This window comes from Eptesicus fuscus, chromosome 18, assembly GCF_027574615.1.
Source record: "Eptesicus fuscus isolate TK198812 chromosome 18, DD_ASM_mEF_20220401, whole genome shotgun sequence".
In the NCBI taxonomy this organism is placed as follows: domain Eukaryota; kingdom Metazoa; phylum Chordata; class Mammalia; order Chiroptera; family Vespertilionidae; genus Eptesicus; species Eptesicus fuscus.
The window spans coordinates 24,541,673-24,568,445 of NC_072490.1; the positions used below are offsets into that span (position 1 = coordinate 24,541,673).

Here is a 26,773-nt window from a genome sequence, read left to right on the forward strand (position 1 = left end):
ACACACACTCCCCACTGCCTTGTGGATGTGTACAATACAAACTGTCCTTTATTTTGTTTAACTCTCAACGCCAATTGTGTAATGAGAGATGTGCTGGAGGAAGATGTGGCTTGGAAAAGATAAAGGTGGGTAGAAAATACAAAAAAAAAAAAAAAATGGCTCAATAATTTTCATGGAAGAGGAAGAGACGCTGGGGGAATCTGCCTCCCCTATTTCTTCCCCCCAGCCCCCAGGATGGGCAGAGGTGGTCCCAGTGCTGTGAGCCGTGGCCTGTGCAAGTTCAGGGCTGTCTGAACATGGTGGCCAGAGCCCAGCCCTCACTTCCCATAGTCCCTCTCATACAGCCGCCCATAGAGGGCCGCCGTCACCAGGCCAGAGGACAGTCCACGCTTCCTCAGAAAGTAGTGGTCATTCTCCCAGCCCAGCTGGTCAGGGGCTTCCAGGGTCATCCCTGAGGTCAGGAACAGAGGGAAGATATAGGAAGTACTGAAGTTACCCCACAGGTGGAACTCAAACAGCCCCGTGGCCTCTGTGATCTCCTGCCCACAGGTCTCAAAGCCGAGACCGCCACACTTGACCAGGGCGCACACTTGAACATAGTAAGTGCCGTGCACGGTGTGAAGGCCGTCGAAGACCCCGAGGGCGTACAGCTCTTCAGACACAGCGGGCCGCTGGTAAAGTAAATGACAGCAGAGGCCATTCGCACAGACTCGGAGGTAGCCTTCCTGGTCCCACACGGGGACCAGGGTGAAGTTGTCATACATCATCTCAGCGTGAAACACGGGAGGAGCATTCATGTTCCATCTGGGGGCTCCATCACAATGGACTTCCTGAGAATCCTTCTCGCAGTAGGGATCGCCCGCCAAGAGTTTTAAAAATCTGCTATGGGATGGGTCCACTTTCTCTGTGGCATTCTCTGTACCCAGACCCTGTGGAGTTTTGGCTACCTGGGCAATTATAAGGTGACCTGTGAAGTTTTCCGTGTCATGGTGCCAGACGGACTTCAGAGGCGTGTGTATGCCACTTCCAGTCATCCCCAGAGACGGCTGGTGGATGTTGGCAGCCAGAAAGTTGACACCGAAGGCTCTGGCGAAAGCACTCTGGATCTGAATAGCTGCCAAGAGTGGGAGCTGGTTCATCCAGGCGGCCGGAAACACAATGTGCTTCACCGCGGAGTCCCGGAGGAGTTCGATGGCGGGGCGGAAGAACAATATATCAAAGCAGGTGAAGATGCCGAACTTGCCAGCAAAGGGGGTATCGAAGATAATGTGGTCCACTTGGGGAGGGGTATCAAAAGCTGCTTCAAAGTAGAGGTTGTATTTGCGGTAGCGGTCTAAGAGGGTTCCGTTACTGCTGAACACGACGTTCGTGTTAAACTGGAATCTTCCATCCCGTGGGCACCCTGGGTCACTGCGATGACAAGGCTGCTTCGTCCCGAGGTTGGCCACCAGAAACATCCCTCCCTGGATGGCCATACAACTCAGGCGCTGGAGGACCTGGAGGGGAAAATAAGGTATAAACGAATGTATAAGTAAATGGGTTTTTAACATTCTGCCTTTGGCCATATAATTTTAAAATAGAAAAGTACCTGTATTGTGTCTATCATATATAAAGAGCTATCATAAATCAATAAAAAGCAACCACTACTGAAATTGTACAAAGGATAAGAAGACCTCAGAGAAGAACAAATACAAATGGCCAACACACGTCTGAGAAGATGCTCAACCTTGTTAGTACTAAGGAAATGCCAATTAAAATAATGGAGATATTTTTTACCTTCATAAGATTAGCAGAAATACAAAAGATTATTCTATCTTACATGGACCAAAAGGGTGGGAAAACAGGCACTCATACACTGTCACTGGGGATGTAAAGTGAAATAAAAATCTTTAAAACAATTTAAACTATCCTTCTGCTGAGAAATTCCATTTCTAGGACTCTCACCTTTCAGAAAAAGTTAAGACATGTTTACAAAAATATGTGTACAAGGATATTCATTGAGTCACTGTTTATAATAGCAAGAGTTAAAAAAGAACAAGCATATAGCAGGTTTAAAAAAGGATATCAATTATAAAATTCATAGAAAAGAACAGATATAGTTGGATGCACATAAATTGTTGATGGCAGTTTCTCGTGGAAGGAAAGTAGGATGAGGGTGTGGTGTAGTGAAGGCTGGCTTTCATTTATTTATTTATTTGCTCTATAAGCATATATTCGTGTATTTCTTGCATAACTGATAAATAGAACGATCCAGAGATGAGTAAATGGCTCGTGATATCTGACGTTCTTTAACAGGATAAATGTGTGGCACATGAAGTTTGGGGAGTTTGGGTTTCATTTCTTAGGATCCTAGGGTCTCCTTTCAGTCTCATTTCACACGTCTTGGCTTTTGGCCCCTGGCTTGGTTCATTTTTGGATGCCTTTGGCCGACTGAGAGGACGGCTGGGACACTCACACACCTCCGTGTCATTGAATCGGTGGGGCTCCAGGCATGGGTTCCACCTGACCCACGGGGGAGACGGCATGAAGTCCAAAAATGGGTAAATGGATGCTCTTGTAAAGTTGAATCCATGAATGCCATCTTCTGGAAACACTATAATCTGCACACCCTGTAAGTCAAAAACATCCAAGTATACAGTATGTTATCAGATCATGGGAAGTACCACTCCCTCCCTCCCTCCCTCTCTCCCTCCCTCCCTCCCTCCCTCCCTCCCTTCTTTCCTTCCTTCCTTCCTTCCTTCCTTCCTTCCTTCCTTCCTTCCTTCCTTCCTTCCTTCCTTCCTTCCTTCCTTCCTTCATTCCTTCATTCATCTGACAGTCATCACAATTGCTGTGTACCAGGCAGGACCTAGAGGTTAAAAACTGGTGGCTGAACTTAGTCTTGGGGGAGCCGTCTCACTTACCCTAATTTTGAGGGAACAAAGACAAAGTCCTCTGGGAACAACCATGTACCTGGGGGCATATCCAGGGAAGGAGGGTTGAAGGAAGCAGGGGTTTGACAGCAAACAGATAGGGGTTTGGAGTTCTTGGCGGTGCAGTAGGAGATAGGGCCAACTACAAAAGGCCGTGAGTATTGGGCTCATTAACAGATGTGGAATCTCCAGTCCAGTAGTTTTTAACCTCATTGTGCACTGAAATCAGATGCAGAACTTCTGAAAAACACTCCTGTGTGGGGGTAATGCTGGGGTCCACACTCAAGTCTGCTTCCATTGATTATGGATGGGGTCCTGGCCACAGTGTTTGTTTAAATGTTCCCAGGTGATTCTAACATGCAGCAAAGGCTGGGACCCACTGGGCTGGTGGGTTAAGAGTCAAGCGTGTTGATTTCAGCACAGAAACAAGGACTTGCTCTAACTTGCAATTCTCCAACTGGGCATTAGGAGGCTCCCTTCGGAATCCAAGCCTTTTCCCACAGCTGGAGACACCTGGGCTCCCTGTGATGCCTCAGCAACCTACGAAAATCCAAACAAACTGGACAGCCCTCAGCTCTCAGGACCAGGGCCTCACGCTTCTGCTATTCTCCACTTCCGTGGCTTCAGATGTCAAGCCTGGGATATTGCCCCAAAGTGAAAGGGGGAGGAAGGCAGAGGAGGCATGAATAATCAAAAATAATGGGCCATATGAGTCACTTATTTCTGGAATGCACTGAAAACTTTCTTTATACATTTTTTTCTGGTTATAAAAGCTTCAAAACTTTAACTATAGAAAACTTGGAAGACAGAAAATATAAAGTAAGAATTCACAATCCTGTGACATAAAGATACTTATTGTTAATATGTTGGCTATTTTCATTCTCTGTGTGTGTCTAATTGAGATAATAAGTAAGAGTTTTCCATCGTGACTTTCTCACTACATAAAACATCAAGACTACAAATATACCATCATTTGTAATTGGCCACATTTAATTTAAGAGGACACCACAGTCTATTCTCTATTGAAAGGTTGAATTGATTTTTGTAATAAAAAGAAAACAGTGGTGACCATCTGCATACAGGGTGTTCAAAACACTTCATGAATGAGTGTTGTACAGAAATCTTTAATTGGATCTCTGATTATTTTTTTATTGGATCTTTGATTATAAGTGAAAGTACTATGTCAAGGGTAGGAGAAGCTGTATGTTCTTAACATACATTGCCAAATAGCTTTCCAGAAAAATTATACCAATGGACACTCCTGCAGCAGAGTATGAGATGAATGTAAGGGAACATTTTCGCAAACTTGGAAATAAAGCAAGTGGAAGAATATAAGCCTTTCCAAGATATACTAGGGCAGTGGTCGGCAAACTGCGGCTCGCGAGCCATATGCGGCTCTTTGGCCCCTTGAGTGTGGCTCTTCCACAAAATACCATGGCCTGGGCAAGTCTATTTTGAAGAAGCGGTGTTAGGAGAAGTTTAAGTTTAAAAAATTTGGTTCGCAAAAGAAATTTCAATCGTTGTACTGTTGATATTTGGCTCTGTTGACTAATGAGTTTGCCGACCACTGTAGGGTATTAATTAACCTCACTCAAAGACTATTTCTCTAGTGAATGTACCACTGTTTGACTTTGCTATTTAATAAAGACCAATTTTACTGCCCCGCAGGACATGGGCCAGTTTTGTATCTATTGACAAATTCACTTCCACATTCATCTGACACACACTATCCTCAGTTAAACGAGCTTTATCATCTTACTGGTTCCTTACCAAATTAATGAGTTCAATAAAAGCTTTGACACATGCTCATTCTGTATTTATATGACTCATGGTTTTAACTTTTTGAAAATTATACTTGACTTCCTTTAGTAAAAACAAAACTTTGAGAGTACTGAATGTTTTTTTTAATGGAAAATGACATTGAAGTTATGTATAGACATTAGATTAATATTAAAATTGAGTTGGATGTCCTGAGGACATATCTGCCAGCAATGAAAAGAGGAACCAAACCTGAGCTGGGGCAGAATGTTGGGTCTGATGTGTTACCAATCCTTTGTAGGAACGTTTAGGAAGTAGGTAACATTCCTGATAAGTGACTTGGGCAACTTTCTGATAACTCATTGAGGTCAAGAACTCCTGAGGAATTATGGTTGCCAACCCAGGAGACTGACCAGTCTAATATCTTTAAGCTGGACTCCTTTTCATCCCGACCTGTGGGACGGGAGCTCTGGGCCATGGAGGACGTTTAAGGAGAAACCGGATGTCAGTTTGGGAACAATAGAGAGGAGTGTTACCCAACAGAAGTTGCACCAGGTCTCTAAGTTCCCTTCCAACATTAGTTGTGTGTGTGTGTGTGTGTGTGTGTGTGTGTGTGTGTATGTGTAAGTGTGCATGCTCACGTGCCTTAGAAGCTAAAATTTTTCAACGTAGTCACTGAGAGTGCTGTCCAGGCAGTCCTGTCCACCCTGACCACAGACAGGGACCATCTAGGGCAGGACCTGTCGGCATGACTGGTTCTCTCCCCTAAACTCCCAGACACAGGGGCATTCTTCTTACGTGGAGGCAGAACAGGGCTTCCTCCAGCAGCTGGGCTTCCCACCCCACCAACAGGGTTAAACCCCAAACTTCCCTTTGGTTATGGGTTTCCCATCAGGGCATTTTCTTATAGTAACACCTGGCACCGACATTCCCTCTGCCCCACCCTTCCTGGCAGGCGCTGGCAACGCGGGCCAAGCAGGAAGCCCCCACAAAGGCTGGCACCGCTCCCTTTGTGCCTTTGGGCTCAGTTCTGTCTGCACCGAGTTCCCAGGACTGTTCACGGTCTGGCCCCGAGACCAGAAATAAACCCCAAATCATCCGAAGGCAGCAAACAGCAGTTCTGTGGATGCCTCCCATTTCAGGGCAACTCAGAAAGCCTCAGAGGGCAGGAGACGCCACCGTGCCTGGTGGTTTTCAGGTTTCCTGCACGTCGGAATCCACTGGGAAGCCTTAAAAATCCCAAGGCCCAACCCGCCAGCCCACAGCCCATCCAGCTCTGCAGGCGTGGGACCCAGGACCCACGCTTGTTTAAAACCGGCCAAGCAATTCCTCCACTGAGTCACATTCGAGACCAGGGACCCAGCCCTGGCCTCTGAGACTTGCAGTGAAAAGCATCGCCTGGGGATCTTGCTAACACGTAGGTGTGATTCAGCAGGTCTGGGAAGGGGCCCGCATTCTGCATGTCCCACAGGCCCGGAAGGGCTGCTGTTGCCGCTGGTCCACAGACCACTCTCTGAGCAGCCGCGCTCTCGCCAACCGTCTGCTTCAGCTCAGCTTCAGCCACCGTGCCGCCTTTGCAGAGGGGCTGCAGGGACCCCTGGCCCAGGGCTACCGGGCAACTTCCCTGGTTCTGGGAGACAAGCTGGGGCTCTGCCCCGGGGGCACGCCTTGCCTTTTGGGCTGCGGTCATCACTTGCTGCTCATAGATGTCCAGGTTCTGGTTCATCAGCTCCAAGGCCTGCTTGCGGCTGGTGAGAGCTAGAGGGTTTGGGCTCGAGATCAAATGGTGCTCGTACACCGCGGCCACGTAATGTCCAGTGTCGCCGTCCTCCGCCACGCCGTGCTCCCCGGTGTGGGCTCCCAGGGCCGCCGCGTAACAGCCGCAGAGGAAAAGAGCGAGGGGGCTGCAGGCTGCAGACATGATGGAGACCGTAAATCTGGAATGGAATGAGGCCCGGGGAAGACAGCTGAATAAAGAATCTTGCCAGGAACTTCGCTTTTGCAACTGTGATTTATTAATTCCCAGCAATTAACCTCACCCGCTGTGGTGCTGCCGCTCAAAGAGTTTGTTTCATGTTCCTAATAAAGGGGTATGTGTTTCTCTCCAAACACGTAGCCGTGTTTAAAATGGCTCACTGTGTTAATAGTCTGGTTTTAGAACATTTCCAAAACAGACCCAGTGTCTGCGTCACTAATCTCTCCTCTGGCTGCACACTTACACTTTGGGCAACAATAATTATTCCGATTGTTTCACATGATTCTGGGACATATTTCATATCCCACAGCCTGCCCTTTATGCACACAAGCATACTACAGGTCAATCACCCGTACCAGCTATGACCGTCGTGATTCTAGTAACACAGCCTGGCTTTCCTGGTCGTAAAAACGGGGTAGATTAAAAGTCTCCCTGCATTCCTTTGGTTAGTAATGAATATGAAAGGTAAGGCTCCCTTTACTCAGCATCTCATTCTTTATTTGGTGCAGAGAAACTGCTGAATTCCACATGAATGCCAGGATGGACTCTGTTATGAATAGATTAGAGGCCTGGTGCATGAATTTGTGCATGGGTGGGGTCCCTTGGCTTGACCAGCGATCAAGGCCTATGTGGGGCGGGGGCGGGGGGGGGGGGGGGAGGGCGCCAGCTGGCGGGGTGGGGGGGAAGGGACCACAGGAGGCTGGCTTACCGGCCCCTCCAATCAGGGCCCCGGGGCGGGGGTGTGGGATCGTGGGAGGTTGGCCAGCCAGCCCCCTGATTGGGGCCAATGGGGGGGGGGGGGAGGCCTGGCCAGCTCAGAGGAGGCTGGCAGCCGGCCGGGAGAGGGGGCCATGGGAGGTTGGCTGTGGGAGTGCACTGACCACCAGGGGGCAGCTCCTGTGTTAAGCTTCTGCCCCCTGGTGGTCAGTGTGTGTCATAGCGACTGGTCAACCAGTTGTTCTGGTTGTTCTGTCATAATGTTCGCTTAGGCTTTTATATATAGATAACAAGTAGTCTCCCAACCACACCATGACTTTTTCCTCCTTGAACTTGACAATTGCCATTGCCCATCATCACTTCGCAACCTCCGTCTCTGTGACTCCAAAACTCTTGCTGGAAAGAACACTCATTTGGAAAGAAAATCCTTTTGCAATGACAAAATGCAATTTTCTAGAAAATAAACTAGAATTTTCTAGAAAGTGAACTCAGCTTTGTACTTCCTACCCTAAGAGATGAAAAGTAAATTATGAATTATGTCACTTCTGTGTACCTTTTTCCCCCCAAAATACGAATTTTTATTTCTCCCCCCTGCTTTATGTTGATTTTATTGGGGTGACACTGGTTAACAAAATTATACAAGTTTCAGGTGCACAATTCTACAACACATCATCTGTACACTGTATTGTATGTTCACCACCCTAAGTCAGGTCTCCGTCCATCACCATTTATCCTCCCTCCTTCTCTCCCCCCAAATCCATCTGCCTCCCCTGAATCACCACACTGTCCATTATGTGTTACTACGTGTTTTAGCGTGTAGAGTCCAATTCTGCCTTGAAAATCAGCCGGGCCTCAGCTGGAGCCCCTCTCCCGGGGCACGATTCACCCAGTGGTGTGCCAAGGCCCAGCCACATGCTCTGTGGAGATGTGCTGGGGCTGACCAACTGCCCAGGAATCCGGATTAAACACCAAGAGAACAAAGACAAATCGAGGAATCATATTGCTGCTCTTTCAAAATAAAATGATGCCCTGCCCAAGTTTGACTCATAACTCCTGTGTTTGCATTTCAAAACCAAATTCTCCAGCTGCAAATTTCTTTTCCTTTTTTTTCTTCTCAGACGTTCCAGAATCAAAAGTAACCATAATTATTTTCAGCAACAGAACAAGGACTAGGGATGCTCAGTTATTATCCTCAGAAGGTCAAATACTTCTCCAAATAAGGCATTCTGCCCCCCAACCCTGCCTGCCCCCTCTCACACTGTGACTTCTTCCCCCAGGGAATAAATGTACCCTCCAAATACCAAACCCCAGGACTTGTTGCCGTTCATCTGGGACACTGTCCACAATGTTTTAAGATTGGAACAAGGGGCCTTTGAGTGAGCAGTCACGAGATTTTGAGAAGAAACAAAAGTATAATTGGTAAGTTTTCTTATCTAAATTTTGCCTCTGAAGACCAGCAAAGAATAATTTTTAAAGTCTCACAATCTATTTTCCATCCCATCTCTGCTTTCATAATGATGATAATGGGGAGTGGTTTTGGGGGGAAACTTGCATTTTCAAAGTCATAGTCACAATATTTCTAAAGTATAAGGCTATGGCCTCACCAAGAAGTGGGGAAACTGAGGCTGGGGTGTGTGTGTGTGTGTGAGAAGGCATTCGAACCAGTGCCTGGTGGAGGCGGGTCAGGAGTCCCTGGGGCCAAGAGTGGCGCTCACAGCAGCCCCCTTTCTCAACGAAGAGCTGTTACCACAGGTCTGGGAACACAGAACGTTTGTTGAAGTCTCACAGACTTGCAAGCCAGCAAAACAAGGAAACTGGAAACAGCAAGATATCACATTACCCTCCAGCCTGAGGGAAAAAAATCTAGCTTATTTGCAAAAGGAGCCAGGTAGGAGAGCAGTAAGTGGCACTTATTTGTGCGTGAACAGAGGTGGGTGATAATAAGAGGTTATGCAGATTCAATCAGGCATTCATGCTTGAAAGAAGCAAGCTTAATGAGGTAGGGGAGAATGAGTAATGACAATAAAAATAGGAACAACGGTTTGCTCTTCTGAAGAGTGGGGGAAATAGCCAATAGCTGCCATTTTAACCAAATTTGCAAATGCTGGTTTTCCCTCTTTATCTGACACTACACGACTGTCTCAGGAAAAACCAAACAAGGTCGAGGCAGGGACTCCTCTGAAGGGCACAGCAGGTGGGAACGGAATGGACAGTTTCCAGTGGTTGCCAGATGCTGGCTCCTGATGCCTGCACAGTGGGCTGGGGATGTGGGGGCTTCCTGGGAACAAGGGGGCTCTGGAAAGTCACGAGGTCCTTAGAGATCCAGCAACTGATCCACCTTCAGAGCTGGCCAGGACCTGGACCATAAACAAGATGGCCGCTAGAAGTATGCACTTGTCTATACAGGTAGCTATGCTCCCCTTTTACATTGGAGGGCACTTGACAGGTGAGGCTGACCTTCAGGAAGGGTCCAGCATGAATGCACCACTGAGGTTACACATGCTTCCACACCCTGCTTGACATGCTCTGGGTTGGGGGCATCGGCCTGTGAGATGTCCTGAGTCCCGCTGCTAGGAAACAGCAGCGCCAGGAGGGCTCATGTCCGACATCCCTGGGGCACCCAACTGTGTGCCAGATGCAGATGTAGGTGTCAGGGAGACAGCTGGGAACAGGCCCAGCCTTTCTGCGTGGAGCGCCCACTCTGGATGTATGGAAAGATGGACAACCACAATCAACTAAGTATCTAGTGTGTCAGAGGATCAATGCAGAAGACAAATAGAGGCCGTGAAGGGGGAGGAAGGACCTGGCTTGAATGAGGAACCGTTTTCATCAGTATGGTGAGGGAAGGTCTCAATGATAAGGTGATGTCTGAAGAAGATGAGAGAGGAGGCCATTTGGATGCCTAGGGAAGAGGGTCCCACTTGGAGGAAATGGCTCAATCAACCCATGTGTAATCTTCCTGGGTAGGTTCAAGAAACAGCAAGGAGAACAGTTGGTTGGATCCCAGGGACCAGGGGAAGGCAGCAGAAAATGAAGTCAGAGGGAGAAATAACAGGGGACCCCTCCCTGGCCTCCACACACCTCCCTGCAGCTGGCACTGGCCTCTTTGTTCTCATCTCTGTAGAATGACAGGTAAGATCCAGTTAAAGCCTGAGTCAATCATGACGCTCCTCTGCTCAGAATTTCGCAGCCCCCCCCTCAACCCCGCCTGCCTGCAGAGTAAAAACCTGAGACCTTCCAGGGTGCCAAGAGGAAAGAGCGGGTGGACAGAACATCACTGATGGGTGGGAAGAGATCTGGAGTGACATCTTTAGCAAGCATCCTGATCTTTTAACTGCCCTACAGAGAGGCCTCTGTTTCTCATTTCAGAATGGAAAGTATTCCCCTAATACTAATCCTATCCAGGAAGGTTCTTGTGATCTAGAAAGAAAAAAAAAAAATCAAAGTCTAAATTACATGGAAATCTATTTTTCGGAAATTTGGTAACATGTCAATTACCAGATATTTTTACACCAAAGGAGCTTCTTTCCACCTTGTTAAATGATTCATCCTGATAATTAGCTGTGTTTCCTTCCTAGCCACTCTAGTACAATAGTGTCTTTTGCAATAAAATGAGAGGATTATTATTAAGGTATTCTTAATTAGATAATTTCAGAGGCAGGGATATATATTTAAAAATTATATATAGACCTACTGATCCTGTTAACAAAAGAACTTGTCACTCTACTTGTCAGGGAGAGTAACGGTCCCTCCTTGGGAAAGGAGGCAAGAAAAGTCGGCAGAGGAAATGTCACATCCTCTGGGACAAGGCCTGAGTAAGTCATTAGCAATCAGCTGGGTGTATGTTTCCATGCACATCAGGCAGGAAGCCAAGAAAAACACTGTTTTACACCTATTCTTTTTAAAAAAATATATTTTATTGATTTTTTTACAGAGAGGAAGGGAGAAGGATAGAGAGTTAGAAACATCAATGAGAGAAAAACATCGATCAGCTGCCTCCTGTACACGTCCTACTGGGGATGTGCCCGCAACTAAGGTACATGCCCTTGATCGGAATCGAACCTGGGACCTTTCAGTCCACAGGCCGACATTCTATCCACTGAGTCAAACCAGCTATGGCTATTTTACACCTATTCTTATGAATTTTGTGATTTCCATGTTCAAATCCTTTTACATAAAGAGGAGAAATAATATCCACCCCCATCGAATTTACATAATGAATTGAAAGAAATCCCAAAAGAGATCTTTCATTTCCTAGAAAGCCTCTTGTTTTCTTCTTCTGCCCGCTGGCAATGTTAGACATGAACTCATCCATGACTGTCCTCTAGAACAAGAAGTCCCACAATGGTTCTTGCTTTAAGAGTTTTGTGCAAACTCACCCACCACCAAAACTCTTGATGTCTGAGTGGGATATGTCAACTGTGAGTGGCAACTGATGATGAGGTCAAAGTTCTAAGGTTGAATTCACAAGAAACATTGAACAAGTTACCAAGCCTCTGAGTTAAACTGGTAACTTGTAATTTCACCTTTTAAAAAATTCCAGCTATTTTATTTTTCTTGGAAAGAAAAAAGTGATATGCAGAAGTGTAACTTTGGACCAGGCCTTTGTCTTCAAGCCTGTTTCTGCTCTGTTGGCTAGAGTAATTTATCTTAGAGAACTAAATGAGCAATCAAGGCATCATGACTCTTGAACTTAAACATGTCATCCTTCTTTTCTCAAATGGGAAATTATCTTCTTAAGTCAAATAAAACCTTTCCCTGAAATGCCCAGGTGTTGAATGTAAGAAGGCTCTTTTTCATTTTGTGCAGACAGAAAAAAAGCCCCAGCTAAGACTGATTCTATAGGTTTGCTACTGCCACCCCGTGGACAAACTGAGTGTCATTAATCCAAGAACCACAATAGCAGAGAGATTCTTAAATAATAAATGGATGGCTTTTCCCCTCCTTTCTATTATGTCAGCTATCTCTTTTAAAGTGAAAACATAACAAAACAAACAAACAAAAAAAACCAGAAGACATTTGACTTTCCAAGACTTGCATCTTATAAAAGCTGTTTTCTATTTGCCACATTCCCAGGACCAACTGCACCTTGTATATTCACAAGTTATAAATTTGTTGTGATTTCTTATCTTATAATCATGCACTTCAAGGATGTGGCTGGAGTACAAGGCGATGCAACCCCCAATACTGTTACAGACAGCGTGTGCAGGGGGAAACCTGGCTAAGTTAAGGGAGCTATCAGGACAAAATTCTATATTGATGCCCCATTGCGTTTTGTATGTTACATGTTATTGTTTTTAAGCCATCTTGACATCTCATTTTATCTTCCTATCACATAAAGCAGTGAAAGCAGATGGTAAAATTCTATCTTTGTGGTGAGAGAACGCTCCAGGACTGATTAGTGGTGAGAACAGAGGAGACAGGCTCCTGGTGCAACCCTCCTAGCACATGTTGAAGGGGGGGGGGGGGTAATTTATCAGTCAAACCTTCAAAGACCACCATGGAGTCTTCAATGCAGCTGGCAGAATTAAACAGAAATTCAAAGTGGCACTCCTAAGGAAATTCCAGGTGGTCAAACCAGAGCAGGGGTTCTCAAATGTAGGCTTGACATTGGGTCCCCTGGAGGGCGTGATCATCAGGTCCCTGGATCCTCATGCCCAGACATTTTGATTCAGCAGGTCTGGGGTAGAGCCTGAGAAGATGCATTTTCTTTTTTAAAATATATTTTATTGACTTTTTACAGAGAGGAAGGAAGAGGGATAGAGAGTTAGAAACATCAACCAGCTGCCTCCTGCACACTCCCTACTGGGTATGTGCCTGCAACAAGGTACATGCCCTTGACCGGAATCGAACCTGGGACCCTTGAGTCCGCAGGCCAACGCTCTATCCACTGAGCCAAACCAGTTAGGGTGAAGATGCATTTTCTAACACATTCCCAGGTGATGCTAATGCTGATTCTCCTGGCCTGGGGTCACACTTGGAGGACCACTGGGCTGGAGGATAAAGGCATGTAGAACCTACATTCTGACTCTTATCTCTGCCTCATGTAGGGAGCAGCTATAGGGTCAAGCCTCAGACTGACCTGTGGCAGGGCCACAAAAAGTCCCAGCTTGGAGGGCAGAGCCCTCCTATCATAATTAAGCTTGACCTTATATCCCTCCCTTGTTCCTTTCTAGGTAGCTAATGGGCTGTGGAAGGTGCAGCAAATGCTGCCAAAACAAGGTGAAACTCGCAAGAACATTGTAAACATGTTGACCACTTCCCTTCTTTTGCTTTGTGTGCTCTGACCATAAAATAAAGCTTCGGCTTACAGGCCATCTCACTGTGTCCTCATCCAGGCACAAGTGAACCTGCCTGGCCCCAACAGTATTCTCTTGTCTGTCTTCTTTAATCCTTCACCGCCCCTCCTCAGGTTCACCCCTGGCCATGCTGGATGCGGTTCACCCTCACATCAAAGAAAAACCTGCATCTAAACCATCACCTTTATTTCCCACATGCCTCTCCAATAGGGATGATACAATGTGGGCAGATTTCAGTGTTTCCACCATCTCTAGTGAAAATAAGCAGCAAGGTATTTAAACTAGGGAGGAGAAATCCGCCCCCCCCCCCTCACTCCCCAAGTATGATTCAAGTCAGTTAAAGAATTCAGAACTTATCTCTGCCTTGACAGGAATATCACTGTAAAACCAGCTTGTTACTAGTTTTCATCTGTTTAAATAAAGTTCCTGATTTAAAAAAATATAAAACAGGAGTAGTTGGTAGATAGTTTATTAGACCCATTCCCTCCTGCTGTCCTTAAAGAATCAAGCCACAAGGAGTTCTACAGCTACAAGAAAATTATTCTTCTAACAAGCTTGGGAAAGGACAGCCTCAGATGAGGCTGTATCCATCTATTTTTGACCTTATCTTTTATTTCTTCTTTGACTCAGTCATTTTTAGTAGTATGTTGTTTAATCTCCACGTATTTGTGGGTTTCTTTACTTCCTTTTTTGCAGCTGATTTCTAATTTCAAGGCTTTGTGGACAGAGAATATGCTTGGTATAATTTCAATCTTCTTGAATTTGTTGATGCTAGTTTTGTGACCCAACATATGTCTATCCTTGAGAATGTTCTATGTGCACTGGAGAAGACTGTATAATCTGATGTTCTGGGATGAAAGGTTCTGTAAATGTCAATTATGTTTGGTCTAGTGTTTCATTTAAGGCTAGTGTTTCATTTAAGGCTGATAGTTCTTTATTGATTTTGTTTTGTTGGTATATACAAAGGTATCAATGGAGTATTCAGGTATCCAACTATGATTGTGTTTTGATCTATTTCTCCCTTTAGTTCTGTGAGTAGTTGTTTTATAAATTTCAGTGCTCCCTCATTGGGTGCATATATATTAAAAAGCATTATGTTTTCTTGATGTAGTGTTCCCTTTATCATTATAAAATGTCCATGTTTGTCTCTTGTTATCTTTGTTATCTTGAAATCCTTGTCAGATGTAAGTATGACTTCATGTGCTTTTTTGTGGATGTTATTTGCTTGGAGAATCATTTTCCGCCCTTTTATTTTGAAACTATCTTTGTCTTCGCACCTTAAGTGTGTCTCTTGTAGGCAACATAATGTTGGGTTTTGTTTTTTGATCCACTCTGCTACTCTGTGCCTCTTTTTTGGTGAATTCAGACCATTTACATTTAGGGAATCATTGATGTATGAGGATTTCCTATAGTCATTTTATCTTTTGTGTTCTGGAAGTTCTGTTCCTCCATTGGTTCTTTTCCTTTATGCTTCTGTCCGTTTTGTTTGGTGGTATTCCATACATCTTTACTCTTTTTTAAAGCTATATGTCCTAGTTTGGGGATTTTTTTATGTGTGGCTACCATTAGGTTTATAAAAAATGAAGTTGCATATATATACTGTAGTTTTTTTTTAATCTTTTGAGTGCATCTAATCTTCATCTTCCTTTGCCAGTTCAAACCTTTCCCTCCTCCCCTTTTATGTTTCTGTGGTCACAAATTATCCCTGTTTATGCTGTAAGTTTTTTGGTGATCTTACTCGTAGTGTTGTGACCTTATGTTCTTTTTTTCAGGTAGAATAACTTCCTTGAGTAGTTCCTGCAATGGAGGTTTTCTGGTGATATCATCCCTCAGCTTCTGTATGCCTGGGAACATCTTTATTACTCCTTCACATTTAAAGGATAATTTTGCTGGATATATTATTCGTGGCTGTAATTTCTCTCTTTCAGACGTATGAATGTTTGGTTCCACGCTCTCCTGGCTTGTAGAGTTTCTGTTGAGAAGTCAGATTAAATTCTGATGGTGAAGCATAGTAACCTCCATCTTGTATAAAACTGCTGTTTGAATTCTCTGCTATTGTTAGATAGTCCCTAGTCCTGTAAACTCTTGTCATTGTAAACTCTGTCAGTTTAAGACAGTCTCTTATTCTATAAAATGACTGTTTTTAGTTCAAATAATAGAAAAAGATAAACTTAACTGTCTGACATTGCAAGCTACCCATCCAATGTAATAGACTCATACTGATAATAATTATGCCAAGTAAAAACTCATTATGTATTCAAGGTTACAATTGTCTGTAACCATAACTCACACAGAGAGAGCCCTTTGTAATTTCTGCAAACAAAGAGGCTTGGAAAGTATAAATACAGAAAAACTTCCTGTATGGGTTGCTCAGAGATTTGGAAAAAGACACTTCCCTCTGGGCCGAGCACAATAAACAACTCCTAATTAATTGGCTCATTAAGGTGTCTTGTATCTCATTTGCTAATTTATGATACAACAATGGGACTTCCTTTGTAGGTCACTTCTTTCTTTTCCCTGGCTGCTTTGAGGATTTTTCCTGTCATTAATTTTTGACAGTTTTAATACCAAGTGCCTTGGAGAGTGCCTCTTTGGATTGAGGTAACTAGATGTTCTGTTTGCTTCTTGGATTTAAGGATCTAGTTCTTTCCACAGATTTGGGAAGTTCTCATCCACTATTTGTTTTAATAGACTCTCCATTCCATGCTTCCTCTCTTCCTCCTCCTCAATGCCTATAATTCTAATATTACTTTTTCTGATGGAGTCATTTAGATCTCAGAGAGTTCTTTCCATTTTCTTTATTCTCAGGTCTCTCTCTTCTTCCCTCTGCATCATTTCTTTATTCCTATCTTCAATATCACCAGTTCTTTCCTCTTTCTGGTTGGTTCTGTTTTCTATGCTCAATGGTTCACTCTTAATCTCAATTGCATGCTTCATTTCCAGGATTTCTGATTGGTTCTTTTTTAAAGTTTCAATTTCCTTGGTAAAATACTTGTTTTGTTCATTTGTTTTCTGAGTGCACTGAATTGTCTGTCAGTATTTTCTCTCATTTCGTTGGTTATTTTCAGAACTGCAATTTTGGGGATTTTTCATTTTCTTTTTTTTTTTAATTTCTTCATTGATTAAGGTATTACATATGTGTCCTTATTCCCCCATTAAAACCCACCCCCATACTTCCCACTCATGCCCTCACTGCCTGTTATCTGTGTCCATTGGTTAGGCTTATATGCATGCATACAAGTCCTTTGGTTGATCTCTCCCCTTTACCCTCCCCCTCCCCTACCTTCCCTCTGAGGTTTGATGGTCTGATCGATGTTTCTCTGTCTCTGGATCTGTTTTTGTTCATCAGTTTATGTAGTTCATTATATTCCATAAATGAGTGAGATCATGTGTTATTTATCTTTCTCTGATGGGCTTATTTCACTTAGCATAATGCTCTCCAGGTCCATTCATGCTGTTGCAAATGGTAAGAACTCCTTTTTTTACTGCAGCGTAGTATTCCGTTGTGTAGATGTACCACAGTTTTTTAATCCACTCATCTGCTGATGGGCACTTAGGCTGTTTCCAAACCTTAGCTATGGTGAATTGTGCTGCTATGAACATAGGAGTGCATATATCCTTTCTAATTGGTGTTTCTAGTTTCTTGGGATATATTCCTAGAAGTGGGATCACTAGGTCAAATGGGAGTTCCATTTTTAGTTTTTTGAGGAAACTCCATACTGTTCTCCACAGTGGCTGCACCAGTCTGCATTTCCACCAGCAGTGCACGAGGATTCCTTTTTCTCTGCATCTTCGCCAGCACTTGTCATTTGTTGGTTTGTTGATGATAGCCATTCTGACAGGTGTGAGATGGTACCTCATTGTCGTTTTGATTTGTATCTCTCGGATGATTAGTGACTTTGAGTATGTCTTCATATGCCTCTTGGCCTTCCGTCTGTCTTCTTTCCAAAAGTATCTATTTAGGTCCATTGCCCATTTTCTGATTGGGTTGTTTATCTTCCTTTTGTTAAGTTGTATGAGTTCCTTGTAAATGTTGGAGATTAAGCCCTTATCGGTGATAACATTGGAAAATATGTTCTTCCATGAAGTGGGCTTTCTTGTTTTGTTGATGGTTTCTTTTGCTGTGAAAAAGCTTTTTATTTTGATGTAATCCCATTTAGTTTTCATTTTTTTCTGGTCATCATCATTACTATGGTTCCTTATGGTATTTGCTGTCCTTTAATTTCGCATTTATCTCTGAAGATGTATTTCTACTGTTTTCCAGTAGATGGCATTGAATTGTAAGATTTTTACCTCTATGATCTCCCAGTCTTAAAAACAGTTAAACTGGTCAGCTTGGGAGTGAGGTTTGTTTTGCTTTCACCATAATGGTGACCCCTTTATGACTTCCATGGGGTCCCACCTCAAGCACCCTTTCTGGGAATCAGTCACAGAGGGAAATAGCAATTCTACTGCAACAGCTCTTGGTTTATGGATAATATGCTCCTGGATCCGACTCCAAGGACAATGGGAAGTGAGTTTTGGGAGCCCAAGTGGTGGCAGGGCTCGGTGGTTCTGTTTCTTTGTCTGACACACCACCGCTCGGCCCAACAGTGGGAAGCTGCACAGCAGAACCCTGTGCTCTGTCAGGTGTCTGCTGACTTAGACACTGTTCACTCATTCACTACTGCTCACCCTGCTGGGCTGCCCCACCCACCACAGCTCTCTGTTCCCCCGACCTGGCCGAGGAAAGTGCCTGCTACCTCTGACTTTTCCCCCTTTCCCAGGGAGCAGTGAGCTCCCAGCTGCAGGGCTGCATCTGTGGGCAGTCAGCACTTTCCTGCCTTCTTGTCTCCCAGATTATTCCCAGTTGTCCTTCTTTATTTGTTTCAGTGCACGCGTCTCTCAGGTGTGTGTCTGTGTTGAACAGGGATTTCTCTGTTGATTTATAGTTGGTTAACTTGTTAAAATCTCAGGGGGAGAGGAAAAGATGCTCCCTTACACTGCCATTCCTCTGACATCACTCTCTTTATAGGTTTTATAGAGCGAGGAAGGGAGAGGGAGAGAGAGATAGGAACATTGATGAGAGAGAATCATTGATTGGCTGCTTTCTGCACACCCCCTACTGGTGATCAAGCCCCCAAAACAGGCAAGTACCCTGACCAAGAATCAACAGGCAACCTCTTGGTGCATGGGACGATGCTCGGATAACTGAGCTATACTGGCCAGGCCTTATCTACTTTTCAGGGAAATTCTCCTCAACATTCAAGGAAAAGATACATCGTGTGTCTTTTGTGTGTGTGTGTGTGTGTGTGTGTGTGTGTCTTTTTTTATACAGACATATTTATACGTACATATTTTATACAAGCTGTTCCAAAAATATTTTAAAGACAGTATAATCTTGATAGACAAGGATAATCCAAGAAAGGAAAATAATGGTTGACTCTCACTCTTAAACACAAATGCAGAAAGCCTAAATAATAATGAATGAGTAATGTATGAGAAAAAAATCATCATGACCAAGTTCGATATATCACAAGAAATGAGTCATTTAATGAGAAAATATGTCAACTTAATTCACCACATTAATTGATTAAATGAAACAATAATGCTACTTATTAGTACTCTTAACAATATTGGACTCACCCGGGGAGGAACCAAGATGGCGGCATAGTTAAACAACTAATCTGCTGCCTCACACAACAATTTCAAAAACACAACTAAAAGACAAAAACGTCTACCACCCAGAACCACGGGAAAGCTGGCTGAGTGGAAGATTTACAACTAAGAAGAGAAAGGAGCACAATTGCTGAAAAGCTGAGAGGTGCGCCCAGCAATTATTGTTTACTGCACTGGAGCGCGGGGCGCAGGGACTTGGAAACGTGGAAAGGCAGAAACGGCTGACGGCAGCCATCGCCGTTCGCCACGCCCCAGCCTAGTGACGCCCTGAGACCCCGCCCCGCACATTCTACAAACCCGCCCAGGCTCCACACAGCGGCTTTTGCATATAAATGGCCTGTTCTGTGGCAGCTTAACCAACTGCAGCTCCAGACTGCTCCAAAACCGCCCAAGCAAAGGAGGAGAAAACTAGCCCTTGCTGTAGCCCCTGCTGGGGGACACACAGTACACAAGGGTACACCAAGAGTGTCCACCTCAAGTAACTGGGAGGCTGACCCGTTGAACCAATAGGACACCTAGTACACAAAGCTACCCTACCAACTCAGGGAAGCAGAGAATATGAGAAGGCAAGGAAACAGATCACAAACCAAAGAAATGGAGGAGAACAAGCGACTGGACATAGAGTTCAAAACCACGGTTATAAGGTTTTTCAAGAATTTCATGGAAAAGGCTGATAAATTCAATGAGGACCAACTAGAAATTAAACATACACTGACTGAGATAAAAAATATTATACAGAGACCCAAAAGCAGACTAGAGGATTGCAAGAATCAACTCAAAGATTTGGAATACAAAGAGGCCAAGGACACTCCTCCAGAGAAGCATGAAGAGAAGAGAATTCAGAAAGTTGAAGATAGTGTAAGAAGCCTCTGGGACAACTTCAAGCGAACCAACATCAGAATTATGGGGGTACCAGAAGAAGAGAGAGAGCAAGATGCTGAAAACCTATTTGAAGAAATAATGAACGAAAACTTCCCCCACCTGATGAAAGAAATAGACTTACGAGTCCAGGAAGCACACAGAACCCCAAACAAAAGGAATCCAAAGAGGACCACACCAAGACACATCATAATTAAAATGCCAAGAGCAAAAGACAAAGAGAGAATCTTACAAGCAGCAAGAGAAAAACAGTTAGTTACCTACAAGGGAGCTCCCATACGATTATCAGCTAATTTCTCAACAGAAACCATGCAGGCCAGACGGGAGTGGCAAGAAATATTCAAAGTGATGAATAGCAGGAACCTACAACCAAGACTACTCTACCCAGCAAAGTTATCATTCAGAATTGAAGGGCAGATAAAGAGCTTCACAGATAAGAAAAAGCTAAAGGAGTTCATCACCACCAAACCAGCATTATATGAAATGCTGAAAGGTATTCTTTAAAAAGAGGAGAAAGAAGAAGAAAGATAAAAATTATGAACAACAAATACATATCTATCAACAAGTGAATCTAAAAGTCAAGTGAATTAAAAATCTGAGGAACAGAATAAACTGGTGAACTTAATAGAATCAGAGGCATAGAATGGGAGTGGATTGATAATTCTCGGGAAAGGGGTGTCTGTGTGGGGAGTATGGGAAGAGACTGGACAAAAATCATACACCTATGGATAAGGACAGCGGGGGTGGGGGAAGTAAGGGCAGAGGGGGGGTGGGAACTGGGTGGTGGGGAGATAAGTGGGGAAAAAGGAGAAACAATTGTAATCTGAACAATAAAGTTTCATTAAAAAAAAAAAAGAATTACTCACCCAATGGGGGAAAAAAAAAACAATATTGTACTGGAGGACATAGTGCAATAAGACAAGAAAAAGAAATATAAAAGATACAAGAACAGTAAAAGAAGAAACAAAACTTTAACTTTTGATATGATTATCTACAAAGAAACCCAAGAGTCTATAAGCAATGATCATTAATAATATGTAGTGAGGTAGTTAGACTTAAGACCAACATATGAAAATTAATTACATTCTAATATATTGCTTCTTCCAAACTAGAAAATGGAAATAAATTAAAAAGTACGATACTTATGCCTGGGCTGGTTTGGCTCAGTGGATAGACTGTCGGCCTATGGACTGAAGGGTCTTAGGTTCGATTCCGGTCAAGGGCACATGAATACAAAGGGCTGAAATAAATGAGTAATCATTTTTATAAAAATTAATATTTTTCTTGAACATTAACTTACCAGACACTGAATAACTGCACAAACTAATAAACGTAACACAAATAAACCTATTTTTCTTATTCTCCCAAAGCGAAATATTTCCTGTTGCGTAAACCAAACAAGTCAGTGCAAGACTAATGACAAGGCAATCGGCTGCTAAAATATTCGCTGCTAGTATTAGTGGAGAGAAATGGTGTGCTTGCGCATAAGGCACGTAAGGGAAATGAATGCAACAGGATTATAGTAATCAGTCATTAGTGAACATTGTAGTTCGTTATTAATAATTATGTATAACAGGATATTGTAAAAATTAAGTTATGACCTTTTTATTAAAATGTTTTTTACATACCGTTATATTGGCTGGGCTGCAAAAATATTCGTTGTGGGCTGCATGCAGCCCCAGGCTGCGAGTTTGACATGCTTGGGTTAGACAGTAACTGGGAAAAACTCCCACAGCCTGTCCACTGGTAATGATAATTAAATCTGTTTATGATGGTTGCTTTTTTAAAAAAAATATATTTCTTTATTGATTTCAGAGAGGAAGGAAGAGGGAGAGAGAGATAGAAACATCAATGATGAGAGAGAATCATTGATCAGCTGCCTCCTGCACGCCTCCTACTGGGGATCGAGCCCGAAACCCAGGCATGTGCCCTTGGCTGGAATTGAACCTGGGACCCTTCAGTCCACAGGCCAACGCTCTATCCACTGAGCCAAAATGGCTAGGGCTGATGGTTGCTTTTTATGGTTTTGCTTCAAGCCTATCTCTCAGCTTTGGTACTTTGAAGTTCATAAATTTAATGAGAAGCAAACAAAATCAATTTAACCTGTTTTATTCAGAGCCATTTTATTATATTACTAGAGGCCCAATGCACGAAATTCATGCGAGAGTAAGCCTTCCCCCACCCCAGCTGCCAGCACGGGCTTCCCCCTGGCACCCAGGACTTGGGCTTCCCTCCGGCCGCCAGCAGGCACCCGGGACCCAGGCTTCCCTCCCAGCCCCGGCTTTGTTCGGAAGGTCATCTGGTCTAATTAGCATATTACACTTTTATTGTTATAGATTTTTATTATATTATTTATTACATTATATTTATGTTGATATATTTCATACAGAATATTTCCTAATGTGCCATTTTCAATATTGGTTTTAAAAATAGTGTTCTGCCCTGGCTGGTTTGGCTCAGTGGCTAGAGCGTCGGCCTGTGGGCTGAGTGGTTCCAGGTTCGATTCCGGTTAAGGGCACATACTGGGTTGCGGGCTCGATCCCTAGGAGGGGGCGTGCAGGAGGCAGCCGATCAATGATTCTCTTTCATCATTGATGTTTCTATCTCTCTCTCCCTCTCCCTTCCTCTCTGAAATCAATAAAAATATTTTTAAAAAAATAGTGTTCTGCCCTGGCTGGTTTGGCTCAGTGGATAGAGCGTCGGCTGGAGGACTGAGGGTCCTGGGTTTGATTCCAGTCAAGGGCGCATGCCTGGGTTGCGGGCTTGATCCCCAGTAGGGGACATGCAGGAGGAAGCCAATCAATGATTCTCTGTCATCATTGATGTTTCTCTCTCTCTCTCTCCTCCCTTCCTCTCTGAAATCAATAAAATATATATATATATTTATTTTAAAAAATAAAATAAAAAGTGTTCTACATAAATTTTCTGTTTTCTTATTTTTTTCTCCTTTTTGTTTGTATTTAAGATATTTCATTTCCGTTTTCTCTTCTATTTCAGCCATTCTTAATGTATCACAAAACCTCGAATCCATTTCTTCATTTGATAGCCAAACACTTCACATTTTTTACAATGCATAGTATTCCATTGTGTAAATGTACCATAGCTTAGAAAAATGTTTTTCTTTATTTTGGAGAGTAAGGAAGAGGGAGAGAGAAACATCAATGATAAGAGAGAATCACTGATCAGCTGCTTCTTGCACGCCCCCTTTTGGGGATTGAACCCAAAACCCGGGCATATGCCCTGACTGGGAATCTAACCATGACCTCCTAGTTCAGAGGTCAATGCTCAACCACTTAGCCACACTGGCTGGGCCAAACATATCACATTTAATAAAATGTTTGTGAGACTACTTTTCACATGTTTAGCTAGTGTTATGCTTTCAAATAATCACGAGGACTTTTAGTGTCCTTCATTTACTGAAAATAAGACATACCATCATAATATGGGGTCCTGAGGAGTTACCACCTGTAGAGCTCCCTGTTTTAAATCCTTAGAGAATATATTTTCTCCAGGTAATAGAGTAGGCAGTAAGATAGGCATGATCAGAGCAGGAACGACAGGCCAGGTATGTCACCAAAGCCAAAAGTCCTGGGAGCCTAGCAATGGGCAAAACTGGGAAAATAAGTATTATAGTCTAGTACCTTACCCCCAGAGTGACTCCCCCCGCCCCCTCCAGAAGGTTGCTAGCCATGTAGTTTAGACACCCTTAGAGAAAGAACAAATAGCTGGAGAATAGTCATAGACTTCCATACAAGCCCGTGCACTACCACTCGCTTAAGCATTAAGTCCTCAGGACAACGAGGTTCTGGTCAGCATCAAATAACCTTAGGAATAAAGCCTCCGGTCTGTTGACCACAGAGACAGAGTTTTGATCAAACTAGAGATAACAACTGGGCCTCAGTTGTATTTCAGCTCCAGGCCCAGAAAAGCTGCAAGGCCAGGTGGGGTGAAGCCATGGCTGATATCAGGACCAGTTGTGATGACGAATGACCTGCCTTGGTACTGACCAATCAGAGACCATGACCCTGAAAGGACACGCCTGGAAAACTGCTCAAGGCAAGGGACTGAGTGTGCACTCTTCTCTCTCTCTCTCTCTCTCTCTCTCTCTCTCTCTCTCTCTCTCTCTCTCTAGCTCTCAAGCTCTCCACTTTCCCCCCTTTCTTCCCTCAGGCGTGTACCTTTGCTTTCTTTTTCCTAAGCTCCAAAGGCCCTTCTTTTGCCTCTACAACTTGTTTCCTGAGTCCATGCAGCCCAACTGGTTCACTTCTTCTACCTCTGTGACTTTCTAAATAAACTTGCATTCGAGTTCTTGGCTCTGAATGCTTTCTTAGCTGAACTCAAGGATAGAGGCCTAACTCTGCCATTAACACAGGCACGATATTTTCAATTCTTACGAAATTGCCTGGTTGCTTGGATATTCCTTCACCCAGATGGGAGAAAATTGCCAAATAACTCTTTCATAACCTCAGTTCCAGAACCCACAAATAGAATAATCGATATGAAAATTCTGATGACCGGCTCTGCTCTTTGGAGAGTGTGTTGGCATGTTAACCTTTAAAAAAAAAAATTTAAACCTATTTCTCTTTTGACCTTTTCCCATCAATAAACAAATTAATAAACAAAACAAATAAAAGGCCCTGACCGGTTTGGCTCAGTGGATAGAGTGTCGGCCTGCGAACTCAAGGGTCCCAGGTTCGATTCCGGTCAAAGGCAATGTACCTTGGTTTCGGGCACATCCCCAGTAGGGGGTGTGCAGGAGGCAGCTGATCGATGTTTCTTTCTCGTTGATGTTTCTCTCTATCCCTCTCCCTTCCTCTCTTTAAAAATATCAATAAAATATATTTAAAAAACAAAAAAACAAAAAACAGATAAAAGCTCAATAAAATACCCAACAAAAGAAAATTATCTGTGAAAGTAATAAAGAATGTGGTTAATCCTTACAAAGTCTGCACAAATGGCCTTGGACAAATTACAAAAGAATTCTGAAATGTTGTCATTATCATCAGGTTGAAAGGAGTTGCTCCCAGTGCCTGCTACTCCTGCGGGTAAGTGCTCTCCTCATTCTGCTGAATCATCAGGCCCCAGTGAACAGTGGAACTCTGCCCAGAACTGAAAGGTGTAAAGGTGAAAGCAAGTGTCAACAGTCTCACTGACCTTTCCCTGTGCTAAAGGGCAGAATCCTTTTGCAAAACCAGTTAATATAAAATCAGGGGATTTATTCCAACTCATAGTTCAGATTTCACATTTTATACTGAGTGATTCTATCAGTAATTCTTTTGACACACAGGGTGCCATGAACTGATTACCATCTACACAGTCTGTGCTGCTCATGCCAAACCAGTCTTGAATTAATCAACCGTCCAAATTAATCAATAGTATTACTTGGGTAACAGGCAATCATACATTTATTTTATTTTTCCTTTATTTTAGAGAGAGAGGAAGGAAAAGGGGGAAAGAGAGAGAGAAACATAGATGTGAGAGAGAAAAACACTGATCGGTTGCCTCACATATCCACCCCAACCAGGGATCAAAAACACAGCCTGGGTATGTGCCCTGAGTGGGAACTGAACCCTCAACCCTTCAGTGCACGTGATGACATTCCAACCAATTGAGCCACCCTGGCCAGGGCAGGCAATCATACCTTTACTTATTATCTCATTTCTCCAGCATGAGCACAGAGCTAGTGTTCTCAAGTTGGGATGCAAATCAAAATAAGAGAGCAGCTTTAAAACACTCCACATCCTCAAATAGTTTTAAGTTCCACTCTTTGTGATTGAAGACTGCTACTGAGCAGATGGCCTACTGACCCTGAGTCCACAGCCTAAGAAATCGCACATTGCAAGCATCTTTTTTTCCCATTCAACAATGTGTTTTAAAAGGTTATCAGATGCAGGGGCTGGTTGTAAATAGGGATGAATCTAAGAATTATGGAAACCCACATATACTGACTTTGTAACGACAAGAGTAGAGAGTAATTCGGGTTGAGAAAACAATGGTCAAAAGTAACTAGATTCTTATCTGTTGTGGCCCAAGGGAATAGGGTACAAGGTTGGGAGTCTGAAACATGGTCTGGGTCCAATGGCTCTGGGCAAGTTCCTTTACCTCCTGCTTTTTAACACGGTTCTCATCTACAATACTGGGGTAAAGGGTACACGTCCCGTCTACTTACGGATTTAATGAACGTGTGTTACTATGCTTCACAGATGGCAGCCACAAAGTTACGAAAGCATATAGGTTAACGCGTGTCAATGACCTGGAACACAGGAGATGAGAACACAGGACTACAAGACCCAACAACCACTTCGCCTAACCCTAGAACCCGCCCTGGTCCCAGCAGCCTTTGCGGCGGGGGCGGGGTCAGGGGCGCGCGCCGCGCCACACCCCCTCCCCCGTCCTCCTGCGCCGGGACTACGCGGGCCCAAAACAGCTGGGGAGCACTGGTCCTTGGGGGAGAGGCCTCCGAATTTCGGTGTCTTACCTGCTCGGCATAGGCCGCAGCCTCCTGACAGCCCTGCCTCCAAACACCGACCCCGCGAAGGAAGGGACGTGCGGAAGGTTCCAATCGGGGAGAGCAT

The 26,773-nt window shown here is 43.9% G+C and overlaps 1 protein-coding gene across 2 annotated transcripts; it reads right to left on the reverse strand.

Annotated features, from left to right (window-relative positions):
* Positions 1-26,724, reverse strand: BTD (biotinidase). Of its 2 annotated transcripts, XM_054729644.1 has the most exons (5): positions 26,677-26,724; positions 26,368-26,451; positions 6,343-6,607; positions 2,460-2,609; positions 1-1,496 (listed from the first exon to the last, which is right to left on the reverse strand). In XM_054729644.1, the coding sequence occupies exons 1-5, from the start codon at positions 26,685-26,687 to the stop codon at positions 318-320; spliced, it is 1,689 nt and encodes a 562-aa protein (XP_054585619.1). In that variant the 5' UTR covers positions 26,688-26,724; the 3' UTR covers positions 1-317. The 2 variants fall into 2 exon arrangements, with proteins under 2 accessions (XP_054585619.1, XP_027985255.2); XM_028129454.2 differs by lacking the exon at positions 26,368-26,451 and having other exon boundaries at positions 26,677-26,721.
* Positions 26,725-26,773: the final 49 nt, after the last annotated feature.

What these genes read in the sequence shown, in the direction of transcription:
- BTD (XM_054729644.1), bottom strand. An exon ending in TGATGACCGCAGCCCAAAAG is followed by an intron (nt 2,610 to 6,342) that starts GCAAGGCGTGCC and finishes TTTGACTTACAG; the next exon opens with GGTGTGCAGATTATAGTGTT. An exon ending in ACCGATTCAATGACACGGAG is followed by an intron (nt 1,497 to 2,459) that starts GTGTGTGAGTGT and finishes TTTCCCCTCCAG; the next exon opens with GTCCTCCAGCGCCTGAGTTG.